Below are 14,806 nucleotides of genomic sequence, written 5' to 3' on the forward strand. Positions count from 1 at the left end.
AACTCCTTGCCTTAACAAGCCTCCCATCTTGGAGTGCTTTGCACTCAGCTACTGCCGAAACATACTTTGTCCTGCAGGTTTCCAAAACACCACAGCATGATCATCATCAGCAAGAAGCCACTGTCTTCAAAACTATCCCCAAGAGCACTGACACAGAGCCACAGAAATTCTTTATTTGAACAAAGACATTTTCCTTTAACAGGGGAGTTGAGCTTGTTTGCCTTCATACATACAGATAGCGAACTTAAATCTGTACACAAATATTTGCAGCAGCAACAGCCACTTTTCACCAGTTAAGCTGGAGAATAGTATTACCCAAGCTCCTACCACAGCTACAGATAAAGATCTGCCTGAATTCCTAGGAATTAAACCACCTCACTATGGTCTGTTGCTAGTGACCAACAAATAGAACAGACTCAACATACTTCCCAAGGCAGGAAATAGCACCTGGCAGAGCAGGAAGGTGGGACTGCCACAGGCAGATAACACCACATGTACCAATATTGGACCACACCTTTGCAGCTGGCCCACAGCAGCACACCAATATTATTGGTACTTTATGCAATGACAGAATTAAGTATCTATAGTGTCTTAGTATTTAAATGAGCAGGGGTTCACTATTTTTTAAATTATTTAATTAACATGCTTTTATTACTCCTTGTTATCATTACTGATGAGAACTACACATGGTCTGAAAGAGCTTTAAGCAAGAATAGACCATCTTAAGTAGCTTCCCTAGCAAACACAATAGGCCTGAGGTCCTCCTGCCCCCAGTATTTACAACGTGTCAGTAGTGGACTAGGCTCATTATCAACATCAACTCCCTCAGAAATGAACGCCATGATTCCCAAGCAACCCATGAAGTCCTCTGAGCAATACTGGAATTGCCTGCCGCAGCTCCACGGCAGTGCACAAAAGCAAAACCGGAGCACTCCTGTTGTCTCATTGCAAACACAGATGAGTGTTCAGGAGCAGTTGTGCAGAAGGACTGGGCAAGTGTGCCTTTTTTAGGGTGACAGTAGGGACATCTCACTCACCTGCCTCACAGTCCCACTCAGGTTTAGCTCCTTCCTACAGTCCTGACCACAGACACATTCCTGAACTACATTCCTTGGCCTCTCTGAGCTTGACAAGTCTAAAATAAGGTTACAAGTTTGAAGAGTCTAATTTGCCATATGGAGGTTAAAAGGTTATTTTCTTGCTAGGTATTATGAGTAGTTTCCATATATACAAAAGGGTTTCCTTTCTCGCACATCAATATCTCCCCTATATTCCCAAACCCCAAAGGTCCATATTCCCTCAGAACGGCCTTTCACACCACCATCCACATTCCCCAGTCCTCCGTGTTTACAGAAAATGTACTGATTCAAAAATTTCTCATACCAAACTTGTATCTCTCAAACTCCATCCACCCTGCTAGTCCTGTGACCGGCAGTCCCACTTCCTCACTTCCAGCAGTGTGTCCTGCCCACACATCCCAGATCACGGCTTTGCTGAACCCTTTACAGAGACACTGCTAGCCCTCCAGCCCCTCAACCACACCCCAAACCCCAGCCCAAACTCAATTTAAGCCCCTGTCCTGTGGCAGGGCTTGGAGGATCCACCCACCACAGGCAGGATGAGAGCCAGTATCTGTACCAGACAGTGGTTTCTGTGAAGATCTGTAGATTAGTTTGAATCTCTGATCCATGGTAAGTTAGCCTTATGAATGGTTAAGGGTGTAGGGTGTACTGTCAGAGGGCTTGGGCTGTTTTAAATCAGGCTCACACATTCCTGCTGTCGGGAACACCCGTGCTGCCTGACCCGAACTGGTGCTACAGGCCCAGTGCCAATGCACAGGCTCAGTGTAATCTGCTATCTTCAAATGGCACAGCCAACATCCTAAGTCAGGAAGCTTTTGACATTTCATTTTTGCTGGCTGACACAACAGCAAACCTGGCCCACTTAAGGCAGATTTACTATTAAAGCTACCAAATACCACCAGGCCTTTGCACTCCAGGCCCTCTTGTAGGCCTGCCAGCTTTCACTGAGCTAGAAACTCAGTGAATCTCCTGCTTTGTGAAACCAAAGCTGGATTCCCTCATCTAATCTTTGCCTTTGATCATTTATCCTTTACAATCCTTACAGCTCCTAGCCTTATGGCACTTAGGAAATCAGCCCTGAAAGCCAGGCAGCACACCTGGCAGGATTCAGCTGTCACCCATGCCCATCAGCCCCTCGGCTCCAGAACCAGCCCCTCTGGACATACCACAGCCCAGGGACTCCAGCACATCTGGGAACACCATGTTAACATGACAGTGACCTACAGTAAACACACACGTCCTGCAACCTGTCAACAAACCAAGCCCACATGCCTCTGCTTACCTGTGCCCCAGTCCTAACTACAGTCATTATAGTTTTATAGCAATTCTGTGAACTCAAAATAAATTAAAGATAGCATCTCAATGCTAGTATTTTACCTCCTTTCCCTTGGTTTTAGGAGTGGGAGGGAACTTATCTTGTGTGGGCAAGCAAATTTCCAGTGCTACCTCTCTGATCTTGTTCTCTAAACCCAGAGTAAACTTCTCCATTTGCTTTTTATCTCTCTCCATGACTACTTTTAAAATCCAGTATCTTATGGTATTATCAAGAGTCACTGTTGTGTTATGCAATCCTTATTCCTTTTTTACCCTCCAGTATTGTCAGAAAGGATTTATTTCTCTCTCAGTACCATAAGGTTTTAAAAGATATTTATCTCCATCTATCAGAGTGGAAGTCACATGCCCAGTTTCAGCATTTGATATTAACTGCCAGTCAGTCAGCTTGAGCTTCCTTTGTAGTCAAGGGAAATAATTAGACTCCTTGGGAGGCTGATTCAACTCATTCTGATACTTACCTGACAAGGCATATGAGTGGCCCTGTGAGGCTGTATATTTCTTTCCACTGCATCCGAAGGGACTCAAAGGGAAAAATATATCTGAATGTTTAACTGTATTTTTTTTTTTAATCAAGCAAAATGCATCCTCTTGAGCTTTCCTCTTGAATGCAACAGTTGAGCATTTTAGTATGTGATTCATATGGAAGGCAAACACATGAGAGCTGCTGCAGTCACTGCCACTAATGATAATGACAGACAAAAATAATTTTCTAATGTGAAAGAGGGAGTGTATTTCACTAATATCCTGTTTTGGATAATATCTCCTTTTGCTCCATTTCATGTGGATATCCCTGAAAGGTTTAAAAGCTCTGAGCATCATCTTTTGTTAAATATTTTTCCCCAAGATGTCTTCTTTTCTTTTTTACTAAAACAAATTAACATGTTCACCAGAGACAAAAGTCAATTATTAAATGAGGAACATTCTGGAATGGGAAATAATACTTATTTTTGTTGTAATCCAAAGAATAAACAGGCATCACTAAGCAGCAGAAGTCAATATTTTATTCAAAGCACAAACCGATCCAGAAAATTACATACATGCAAAACATGGCAGGCTGTACAAAAATAATGTTGAAATCATCGTTATTTGAACTTCTCCCCATTTTGAAATGAGTGTCCCAGGAACTTAACTGCTCTACAAAACACTACAGTTCCAACAATACATAGAATTCATAACCTAATCTAATCAGAAGGAAAACACATTTAGTACATGAGATGGAAACCACCACCCCTCAAGCCCGGCACAGCCTGATGGTGCAGATGTACACCCCTCCAGCAGTCTGGCCCTGCAGTGCTGAAGTCAATAGGAACTTTGTGAATCATTTCAGTGGAAAAAGATTCTGTGATAACACAGGCCTCTGAGAGAAGGGCAGCAGCCCTTCCTGTATGAGTAAAGACAGAACACTGATGCAATTACAAAGTGTAAAGAAAGAAAAGAAGAGGTGGATACAACCAAGCTCCTTCAAAACGAAAACGTACCCTAGAGCATCTCACACATCTCCTATTCCAGCCAGAAAAGATCTCTTTTTGAAGAAATCTGCCCAAACCCCTCTCATGCTAACTCTTCTATGGCTGACTAGATTAAGTTGATAGGAGAAAGATTAAGAAATCCTTCAACTCTAATAATTTGAAATATCAAACCATATCTTAATCAAGTGCCTATCCAGTAAGCATTTAAAATCATTCTGAACTTAATGAAGAAATAAAAATGTAGCATAATGATGTTTTACATTTCTTAATATATTTATGCCATTGTAGTTCTAATTATTTTGAATACTCAGAAGATAGTAAAGGATGTGATTTTGTGTGAATGTGTGCTCATGCAAGCAGATATCTAAAAATTCACAAATATATAAAACATTCAGGGAGAACCTTGCAAAAATTAATTAAAACTTAGTACAACAGGGCAATTAAGTATTTTTTAAAAACAGTATGTATCTTCTTAAATATATTCTGATATCAGATAAACAGAAAGTATTATTTGAGATAGCTTTTCTGCAATGCATTTTCCACTGTAAAAACATTATACTTCTCAAGCAACATTATTTTCTTTTAAAATGCGTTATTTTGAAATTAGAAATCAGACTTGGAAAGTGCAAAGATTACTGATTTCAGAAGTTTCACTTGTATACAAAACAATATATCTATTATCATACAAAATTTTATCAAAATCAAGTACAAATTTTATGTTCCCAAACTGAATTCTTCAGGAATTCCTCAGTGGACAATTTTTTCCCAGTACTTTTAGGATGTGATCATCTCTACCATGTCTCCAAGACAATAAAATAAGAACAGTCTCAGCACAGAGCACATCAAAGAAACAGCCTGATTTCATTTCTCTGAACTGCCTGTGTGAGGAACCAATTGCCACCTTCCCCTGAAAAGAATTTCCCAGGGTACATGCCTTATTGCCCACCTCTGCATCCAAAATCCAAAAAGGATAAGAAGGAAGACTCCAGCAGTGCTGTCCTGGAAAACTGTTTTTTTCCCTAAGAGCATACTTTCAATGGCAGGTCATAAGAATTAGGAAAAGCAAATTGACTCCCTTTATCAGATTAGCCTCACTAGGAAAGAAAAGCCCCAAATATGATACAATTCAGCCATATCTCCTACTCCCACCATTCTACTTTTGGTGATGTCTCTAGCACAGCACACAAGATAAGGAAAGGCCAGTTTCAATCACAGTGTTCTTTCTTCTGGTGAATCATTTAGTTGTAACTAAGCATTCAAGGCCTTGGTTGGAAAAGTATTTCCTTTCATCTGATCAGAAAGTGTTTAACCCACTCACCAAGGAAAGCAACATAAAGGTTTCTACTTGATTTGGCTACAAATCAGATCTGTCACACACAGACATACAAAATAATAATCTATCCCTGCTTCATAGGAAACCTTCTCATAGAACAAGTAATCTTAATGAAAACAAAGACTGTCAATAACAGAAAACAGTTCATAATTTTACTGGAAGAAAAATAATGTTAATTAATAGTGATTTAAATAATTTTTAAACATTCTTTCTTTTTGTGCTGGTTTTGGCTGGGATAGATTTTATTTTCTTCAGAGTTGCAAGTAGGTGGCTACACTTTGATTTTGTGCTGGCAAGTGTTGATAACACACAGTTGTTTTTATTATTACTGAGCATTGCTTGCACCAGGTCAAGACTTTTTCCTGCTCCTCATCCCACCCCACCAGCAAGAAGACTGGGGGTGTACAAGAAGCTAGGAGGAGACAAGCCAGAACAGTTGACTCCAACTGATGACAGGGATATTAAATGTCACAGCACAATACACAGAACTGGGAAAAGAAGGAGGTAGGGGAAGGGAGGACATTCTGAGTGTCTTCCCAAGTCACACATCATGTAGCCCTGCTTTCCTGGGGATGGCTGAACACCTGCCTGCCCATGGGAACTGGTGGGTGAATCCCTTGTTTTCCCTTGCTTGCATGTGCAGCTTTTGCTTTCCCTATTAGGCTGTCTCCATCTCAGCCCACAAGCTCTTTTACTTTTACTCTTCCAATTCTCCCCCCCATTCCACCAGGAGGCAGTCAGCTGTTTGGACCTGAGTTGCCAGCTGGGGATAAACCACAGAACTTTTACAGTTTAAATAAAACTTTCCTAATTACTGGGAAAATGTACACATTAACTTGTAAAATTATGAAATACACAAAGATGAAAGCAGCTGTTAGAATGCAGTTAAGCATTTCAACATTACATTTGTTTGTAAGAATTTAGAATTTTTAGAATCAACTCTTGGCTTTCTTTTTGACAAGTACAGCTGGAACAACAACTCAGTCATTGATTTTTTAATCAAGGAAAGAAAAATAACTTCAATTTTTTAACTTTTGTAGGCTATCTTACCATTTAATAAAAATAGAACAAGCACAGAGTAAGCAAAATACAGTAAGTAACAGCAGTTCTTAGAACTATGGGTATGACAGCCCACGAGACTGCCCTACCGGGCCCTGATGAAAAGGGTTTCATCAGGAGTTGCAGGACAATTGTCCTGCCCGGTAACAGTCTCTACTGTGCCTGAAGCAGACACAATCACCATCGTTTTAGCTGCTGAAAGAGCTTTCTCCTTCTCTGCAGTGGCAGCACAGACTGCCATAATTTCATCACTTTCAAAGTCATAGTCTGGGACTGACTCTTGTACAAGCTTTTTTCCTTTTGCCAGTGCTTGCACTGACTCAGTCTTTGTGGCCTTCTGCTGTTCCTGTAGTTTTCTTGCCCAGGAAAGGTCTTCTTTCCATACTTCAGGGTTCATTGGAAAGATGTGTAAGGATACCTGGAAGCTTCGGATTGCCTATAAGCAGAACAAGGAAGAAACAAAAATGGGACACTTTAAAGCCTGCCTTTTTCATAAAAATTAACAACAACAATACAATTATATACATCATTTGAGCAAAGCCAAAAGCCATTTTATTCCCATCTTTATTTGAACAATCTTCAATCATCTTGCTTCAATAGCAGCCTCACCCCCAAACAATTGTGTCTGAAAGGACAAAAATGCGTGAATAAACTAGGTACCTGGCAACAAGGGCACAAATAAAGGGTTCAAATATGAAAAGCAATGTTGTTATTAAAAAGGTAATGGAAAAACAATTTTTTGGATGGTTTCCTGTTCCACTTTTCTCTCATAATCAGATATAAGTAAAGGCAAAAGCAGAGATATGGTTTAAAGAAATACAGAGAATTGATGACTAGAATTTGAATTATCACTGGTATTGCTGCCTTTAAATTAGAATGCAGTCATTTCACATGCAGATCTAACACTACACTATAACTAGCCACATGGTAAAGAGTTTCTGTAATAGGCATGTGGTTATAAAAACACCTAAATAAATGCACAGAAGAAGCCAAATGAACTCCAAACCTTGAGAGTTGCTCTAAGAAAGAACTTCTATAATCTTATAAACAACATAATATTAGTAGAAGTAAGTGTAGTTAGTGATGCTTCTCCTTTCTTTCAGTTCAACTGGGAAAATACTCACAAATACAAATCCTCAACAGAGAAGCTGTGAAATTAAAAACAAAGAAATGTGACCATCTAAAATAAGAGGTTGCTACAATACTAGAAAAAAGCTACACCAAGAATTAACAACTGTATTGTCTTGCAGTTATCTTAACAGTGGTCAAGGCTGAACCTACCTCCTCAAACTTAGGTACATGTAAACAAAAGCATGAGTGTATTTCACATTTGTGACTGTACAGTCAGTTACGAAAATGGGTCACCTTAGTGACCAAACTCTTTTATGACATTTACAGAAGCTTTCCTGTAAGATGGGAAAACTGTGATGATATGGATTGGTATGATATTTGGGAAGATTTCTGGCAACTTGAATATTAAAACTTTAAAGACATGGTAAACCACAGTTTACATATTCTGTTGTAGTTTATAATATATTATATATAGTTTATAATATATTATAAGTAGTTTATAATATATAATGTATTTATATTGGTTTATGCCAATTAATTTGGAAAATCACAACTTTTCTTCTGCATTGACAGAAACTGATAGTTCATCCTTCTGATGGCACAGATGAATATATGGACTCCATATGATGGGAACTCAAAAGAAATAGATACAAAATCAGATTTAAGAAATGCTGCCTATGCTGTCAGTATTACTGATGTTGTAAAAAGCAGCCTTTCGATTCCAGATAAAAAAACAAGCTTGATTATTGGTCCACAGCCAGTTCTGAAGTGCAGGAGCATGCTGAACTTTAATCAGAAGAAGAACTGAAGTTTAGTTCTTGTTAAGCAGTGTCACTTTATTCAACTTTGCTAGCTTTTAATTTTCAGGGACACATGAACAAGTAAACACTAAATGCTCATTTTTGTATTTCTGTTGAAAAAAAATATAAACAAACACCATCTGCTTTTAAGCTTTCCATGAAAGAGGTGCCCTAATTAAAACATGTCTATATAGTTATATTCATGCACAATAAATAACATTTGGTAAGCGTCAAAGCTGTTTTGATGATTCATACAATACAGCATAAAAAGATCATCTTAGTAAATCTATTAGAAAAGAGTTTTTGTGCTTGACATTTTTATAAAGAAATAACAAAATAATGAAGTAAATTTTTAAGTGCTGCAAAAGATCAGAGGGATTAATTTTAAACCAGTGAAGTAAAACTGAAAAATATACACTTGTCATCCATTTAAAATTTTATGCTGCCACTGGAACAGTGCCCAAAGCCATTAATTTATATTAGGACAAAAGAAAAGAACAGTGGTACTTTTAATTTTTCCCTTAATGGAGATGTAAATATCCTTCTCCAATTTCCTGTCACACTTAAGGAAACACAGTGACACTACATAAAATCAGTATTTCTAGCCTCATTTTAAAGAGGAGCTGTGATTTTAGAGACCCTGCATATAAGAACTACAGGACTTTTTATCAGTACAGTCATGTATCTGCTTTTGCTTCTGTAAGGAAGTGCAATGTAAAACCTTCTGTGAGACATTCTTCCTTGTGGAATTACAGTATTTGAAATATCTGTATTTTTGACGTATTTTACGTTTTGTCTCACTAAATAGTATTCTGTAGCAAACAATCTTCCATTTGTCCCATAAGTAGAGTCTCCTCTGCTGGTCTGCATAGCCTTCAAGTGTGAAGGGCAATTCTGATCAGACTACACTTTTTTTTAGAAATTTCTGTAACACATGGACTTAGTAACTATACAGAACCCCCCAAAATAGCCAGTATTTTAAGAGGTTGTATATGTTACCAAAGTATGTGGTAGACCTTTATATTACACCAGGCAGACACTTTCTGACCTGTTTTAAAGGATTTCTACTGGTAAAGTAAGTAATCATTTTCTGTGTTAAATGATCTTTAATATGGAAATTTTTTTGTTTGTGTGTTTTCACAGCACTCAGCATAGTCCTTGGGGCTGTTGATGAATGAAAAGCTGTACATGCCCTGGCTATGGCACTCACAGCCCAGAGAGCCAAATGTGTCCTGGGCTGCATCCAGAGCCCCGTGGGCAGCAGGAGAGGGAGGAGATTCTGCCCCTCTGTTCTGCTCTGCTCTGCTGAGACCCACCTGGAGCACTGCATCCAGCTCTGGCTCCCAGCACAGAGGGACAGGGACCTGCTGGAGTGAGCCCAGAGGAGGCAGTAAATAGGATCAAGAGCCTGGAGCACAACTCCTATGAGGACACTGGGAGCATTGGGGCTATTGGGCCTGGAGAGAGAAGGGTTCAGTGACACCTTACAACAGCCTCCCAGTACCTGTAAGGACCCACAAAAGAGCTGGAGAAAGACTTTTAAAAGGACATGCAGTGATAGAAAAAGGGGTAATGACTTTAAACTGAAAAAGGGTAGATTCAGGCTAGATATAAGGAAGATGCTGTTTACAGTGATTTACTGAGATGCTGTAACAGGTTGCCCAGAGAGATGGTTAATGCCTGGAAACTTTTAAGGCCAGGCTGGACAGGGCTCTGAGCAAGAGCAAGAGCAAGAACCTCTGGTCTAGCTGAAGATGTCCTGGCTGTTTGCAGGGGGTTGGACTAGGGGACTTTTACAGGTCCCTTCGAAACCAAAACTTTCTATTCCATGACAATATATTATTGGAATTTGAGTCTTATTTTTGTACTACTCACCATGAACATAAATAACTAATTTTTACAGAAGCATTTATCACAGTAATGTAGAAAATAGAGAAATAAGACATTTTAGTATATTTAAAGACTCTTCATGACATTTCTGTCCTTCAAACAAGAAAAAAAGTCCCATCCTTTCAGGTATTTTCACTCTAGTTTAATAGTTTATATGGTTAATCTGAATGGCAGATTTTTTTTTTTAATTTTTTTTTATTACTTTAAACTGTCATCTTGAACTTTTCTGTGTAATTTTCTGTTCAGATTATTTCTGCTTTTCAGTAAAAAAAAATCTCTCTGGAAATTTCATCAAAAGTAATTCTAGTGTCTTACAAAATTAGATGAACATATTATTTTGCACTTCTTACATTTCCAAAACCATTTTATTCAAAGGTTCTGGAGATCTCATGGTCTGGAGAAAGTACTTGAAATATAGTAATTTTCCAGATGTGAAAGACTATTTTTGCCTTATGCTTATTGGGATTTGGTTAAATTACAAATGCATAAAAGTCTTTATTTCCATCTGGTAGATGTGAGATATCTCCACTTCCACACCTTCCTTTTTCTCTTTTTGAAGAAGTTTGTACCCTCCTTATCCCCCTCCTGTACTTTCTTTTGCTTCGGTGACAGATTTCACAGATGTCATTTTGCAACAACTAATTTCCTCACAGTCCTCTTTCCTCACATTTACTGCCCTTCTGCCCTTCTACCTAGGTGCACACCCCTGCAAGGCTGCTGCATGTTCTGCTGAATCACTGCTTCAGGCTGCCTCTACCAGACAGACCTCTTACACTCTGCTCTACCAGACACAAGGCTATGATCCAGGAAGACCAAGGAAACAACAACCACAAAAATCAATCCCATTCTAAAAACTGACATAGTTAGCCTATGAAAATAAAGCTTAAGCATTATCAGTACTTTCACCTTGCAAATCTGGAAAACGCAAGAACACATTTACTTCTTTATTAACAATGGCCAAATAAACCTTGTTCAACATTCCTGTTTGTCTTGTCCTGTGCATCTGATTTAGCTAAAGCTTTCAATTAAAAGGTCTCACTCCTCAAAAGTCCTGAGCATCTGACAAAGGTAGGCACCAGCTAAATCAGCCACAATCACTTACAAAAACCGAGTATCCCGGCAGAAATGTAGCTGAAAAGGGCATTTAAACTTTTGGAGACTTGTCCGCCCTTCAGCTTTCTTGATGGAAAATAAAAATCACCTCTGACTATAAGATCTTTTTGTGCATTAACAATCACTATCACAAAATATATTTATGATTTCTAACAGTGGCTAAAAAAGAAAAAATATTTACTCTATAGTAGATGGAGAGGATTCACACAAAACCTTCCTGGGGAAGCTGATATTACTGACTATTATTTCAATAAATCAGTAGGACTATTTAAAGCTGTTGAAAATAATTTAACAGAACTCCACTTTAAATGAAAAAGCATAGTATTTTCTCTATTAACTTAGCATTTTCTAAATACTTTGACTTCTCAGTGGAAGGCCAACTACCAATTTCCTTTTTATTACCAAAATACTCTATGCTGCTAAATGCTAACATTTGTAACATGTTGAAAAATTATCTCAAATTCAGATTAGTTACGTTAATTAGCTTCATTCCAATAAAACACAGTCATTTCTCTCTTCCGGAGTATAAAACTCCCGCCATTTATCTAAAAGACCCAAAACTATTTCTTTCAAGAGAGATGAAAGGAAAGGGCTGGTCTGAAGATACATACCGTCAAGGCATGATTCTTTTGACGAAATGTTGTGTCACACTTACAAGACTGCTAAAGCACTAACTGCTTAGCAGGAATACAGGAAACCACATCCTTCAAAACATCTAACAAAACCCACGCACAACTGGTGCATATTTACAGATCTACCCTCTCAACTTTGTGATCCTCAGTACTCCACATTTGCCAGGGACCCAGAACGAGGTAAAGCTGAAGTCACAGAACCACAGGATGGCTGAGGGTGGCCAGGACCTTCTAAGGTCACCTGGGCCTAAGAAGCCCCTGCTCAAGCAGGGTCACCTGAGCTGGCTGCCCATGACCATGTCACAGGGCTGATGAATTTCTCCATGGTGGGAAATTCAATGCTTTCATTCAGTCCTTGATTTTTTTTTTTGCGATTAGTTTTGCTTTTTCTTTTAAATATTGCTTTTGTTTGGGTTTCCTTCCTTTTTTTCTCCTTGATTAATCAAAGCATGGGGCTCACCCTGTCTCACGGGAGGAACTGTTGTAATGAAGCTATTAGTGTGAAATTGTTCACTACTTAAGATGTTATCAGCAGTATAGGAAATTTAATTTGTAAAACCAAGTATTTGAAATGAAATAAGAGAAATACTCCAAGCCTGGCTATATTTCTACAGTTACTACATTCACATTGCAGGTTTACTCAGGTGTGCTCTGCACATTGATTTGTAGAATTTAAGGAATTTCTGCCTTTACAGAAATAAAGTTTTCCTTGCTCACATTTAAGTATTACTGTTGAATTATCCTATTTATTAAATTCAGGGGGAAAAACAGCAAACAACTTTCATAAAAGCTAAATAAAAAGGGCCTAATTTAGCTCATTCTTTTTGTCACAAGTTTGACAAAAACTAAATCCAAGCAAATCTTTATTTCTTTTATTTTTACACAGCTCACAATATACATTAGAGTTGTTTGGAAGCAGCATTTTAGATCTGGGAAACTTCAAATTAAAATACAGCAAATTGGTTTTTTCGCTAAGAAAATATCCATCATTCATTGTGAAGTAATAAAAGTATTCACAACAGACCATTTGGCAGGATGTGGGTAATGAAGACAGATGTTGGTGGGGGAGAAATGAAACAAAGAAGCAGAGGAAGCAGTTCTTGAGAAGGACAGTAATTCCTAAATCTCAAAAAAAAAAAAAAAACCTAAAAATGCCTTGATATTTGTGCTTTATTTACTTTTCTTTGTAAAAAATATGATACAGGGAAAAAATACAAAATTGTGGCAATGAGAGACTAGTGGAAAAACCATTTGGTCTAGAAGACTCCACAAGTTCAGTAACTATGAACTAATTTTTTATTTTAAAACTCCTTCAGTTTTAGCCTCTTAATATTCCTTAAAAATCACTTGGTTCAAAAACAAATAGTGAACATTATTTGCATTTTAGAAGACTTTCCCAACTTCTCTGTATGTGAAAACATATTTATCAGAAGGCAGTTCAACCTACAGACAGAAAGGCAATGAATTATGAACACGCAGTACCGCAGCACTGGGGACACCACCAGGAGCTTCCACACCTCAGGCTCCCTACTCAGAGACAATCAAAAACTAAGAGGGCAAACTAGCTGTAATAACCCCTCCTCTCTCCCTCACTCTTCACCACTGTAAGGTCAATTTAACAATTACAGGAGCACCTCGAGCAGTGTTTCAGATGAATGAAGTGCTTTGATGCAAATCTCTGATTGTTCCCACTTAAAATGCTTTGCTTTGCATCACTGAATAGTTTCAGATACATAAATTAGATCCCTTTCTGATTAAGCTCAACAATGCATTCTAAGAGGGCACCTGAAGTGCTACTCTAAAATAAGACAAAATTAATATAATGTGAACACTAAGTCCACAGCACTCAAGATATCCAGTCCCACTGGCACTTCATGACTTGTCTATGTAGAAAAATCTTACAGGATTTGATGAATCAACCTGCTGGGTGTTAACTAGTACAGGTATATTACTATTTATAACTGATATTACAGCAACTATAGCATTTTTTACAGAATAGGCAGTATCAGTTACTTAGGATGCTTGTAGGAAATAAAACTCTAATTTTCCTGAGACTAGTGCATTTAAAATTCTCAGGCATAATTTACAGTGACAGTTTCATACACTTAAAAGGAAAAGATCCAGACAGACCAGACCATCAACCCTAACCTTCTACACCACAAAAGCCATGGAATGTCACACTACTGAAATGCAGATATGCATGGATTTATATGAGATATTTCATATTACAGTAATGCACCAACAAAGGATGCACACTGCACATCAGTAACACACAGCCTTTGTCTTAGGTTTTGTCTAACAGGACTGGAGCACCTCCCCAGTGAGGATGGGGTGAGAAAGTTGGGGCTGTTCAGCCTGGAGAAGACAAGGTTGTGTGAAGACCTCATGGCAACCTGCCAGTATGTGAAGGGGGAATACAGGGAAGCTGGAGAGGGACTCTTCGTCAGGGACTGTAGAAACAAGGAGCTGTGGGAATAAACTGAAATGGGAGAAATTTAGGTGTCAGGAAGATATTCTTTACTGTGAAAGTGCTGAGAACCTCGAACAGGTTGTCCAGAGAAGCTGTGGATGCCCCATCTCCGGGAATGTTCAAGGCCAGGCTGGATGGGGTTGGAATTAGATGATCTTTAAGGTTCCCTCCAAGTCAAACCATTTTGTGACTCTAGGTGATTCACGGTTTGCATTTGTTTTGGTTGGTTTGGGGTTTTTAACACTGCCTCTTAACATTTTAAAAATTAGTTTTGTATGAATTGTTAAACTCCATAAAAAAACCCTACCATTTTTTCAATTCTTGAAAATTTTCAGACCAAACATTGTAACTTTGCAAAACCACTCTAAATTACCAACAAAATTATTTGTATCAAAACAGCACACAGCTACTTCTCTTCAAAATACAACCAGTATCTTTTTTCATTTAAGAGGTCATGATGCAATGTTTTTCTAATGGACCTCTGGGAATGTGTCTGAATTTGAAAGTTCACCTGTTGAGTTTTCACAGAAACTAGCAAAAAACTGTTATACC

General features: G+C 38.4%; 1 protein-coding gene and 1 long non-coding RNA gene across 2 annotated transcripts in view; one reads left to right on the forward strand and one right to left on the reverse strand.

Moving 5' to 3' along the window:
• Nucleotides 1–1,373: 1,373 nt before the first annotated feature.
• LOC137464867 (uncharacterized) lies at nt 1,374–2,445 on the forward strand. Its single transcript, XR_010994455.1, has 2 exons — nt 1,374–1,691; nt 2,135–2,445. It is a non-coding gene; the product is annotated as an uncharacterized lncRNA (long non-coding RNA).
• Nucleotides 2,446–5,846: 3,401 nt separating this feature from the next.
• TTC33 (tetratricopeptide repeat domain 33) overlaps nt 5,847–14,806 on the reverse strand; it is a 41,807-nt gene continuing 32,847 nt past the window's right edge. Inside the window, exon 4 of the mRNA XM_068176925.1 lies at nt 5,847–6,714. Coding sequence (XP_068033026.1) covers nt 6,364–6,714 — 351 coding nt within the window. The 3' untranslated portion in view covers nt 5,847–6,363. The remainder of the gene's footprint in view (nt 6,715–14,806) is intronic.

The sequence above is a fragment of the Anomalospiza imberbis genome, chromosome Z (assembly GCF_031753505.1).
Source record: "Anomalospiza imberbis isolate Cuckoo-Finch-1a 21T00152 chromosome Z, ASM3175350v1, whole genome shotgun sequence".
In the NCBI taxonomy this organism is placed as follows: Eukaryota; Metazoa; Chordata; class Aves; order Passeriformes; family Viduidae; genus Anomalospiza; species Anomalospiza imberbis.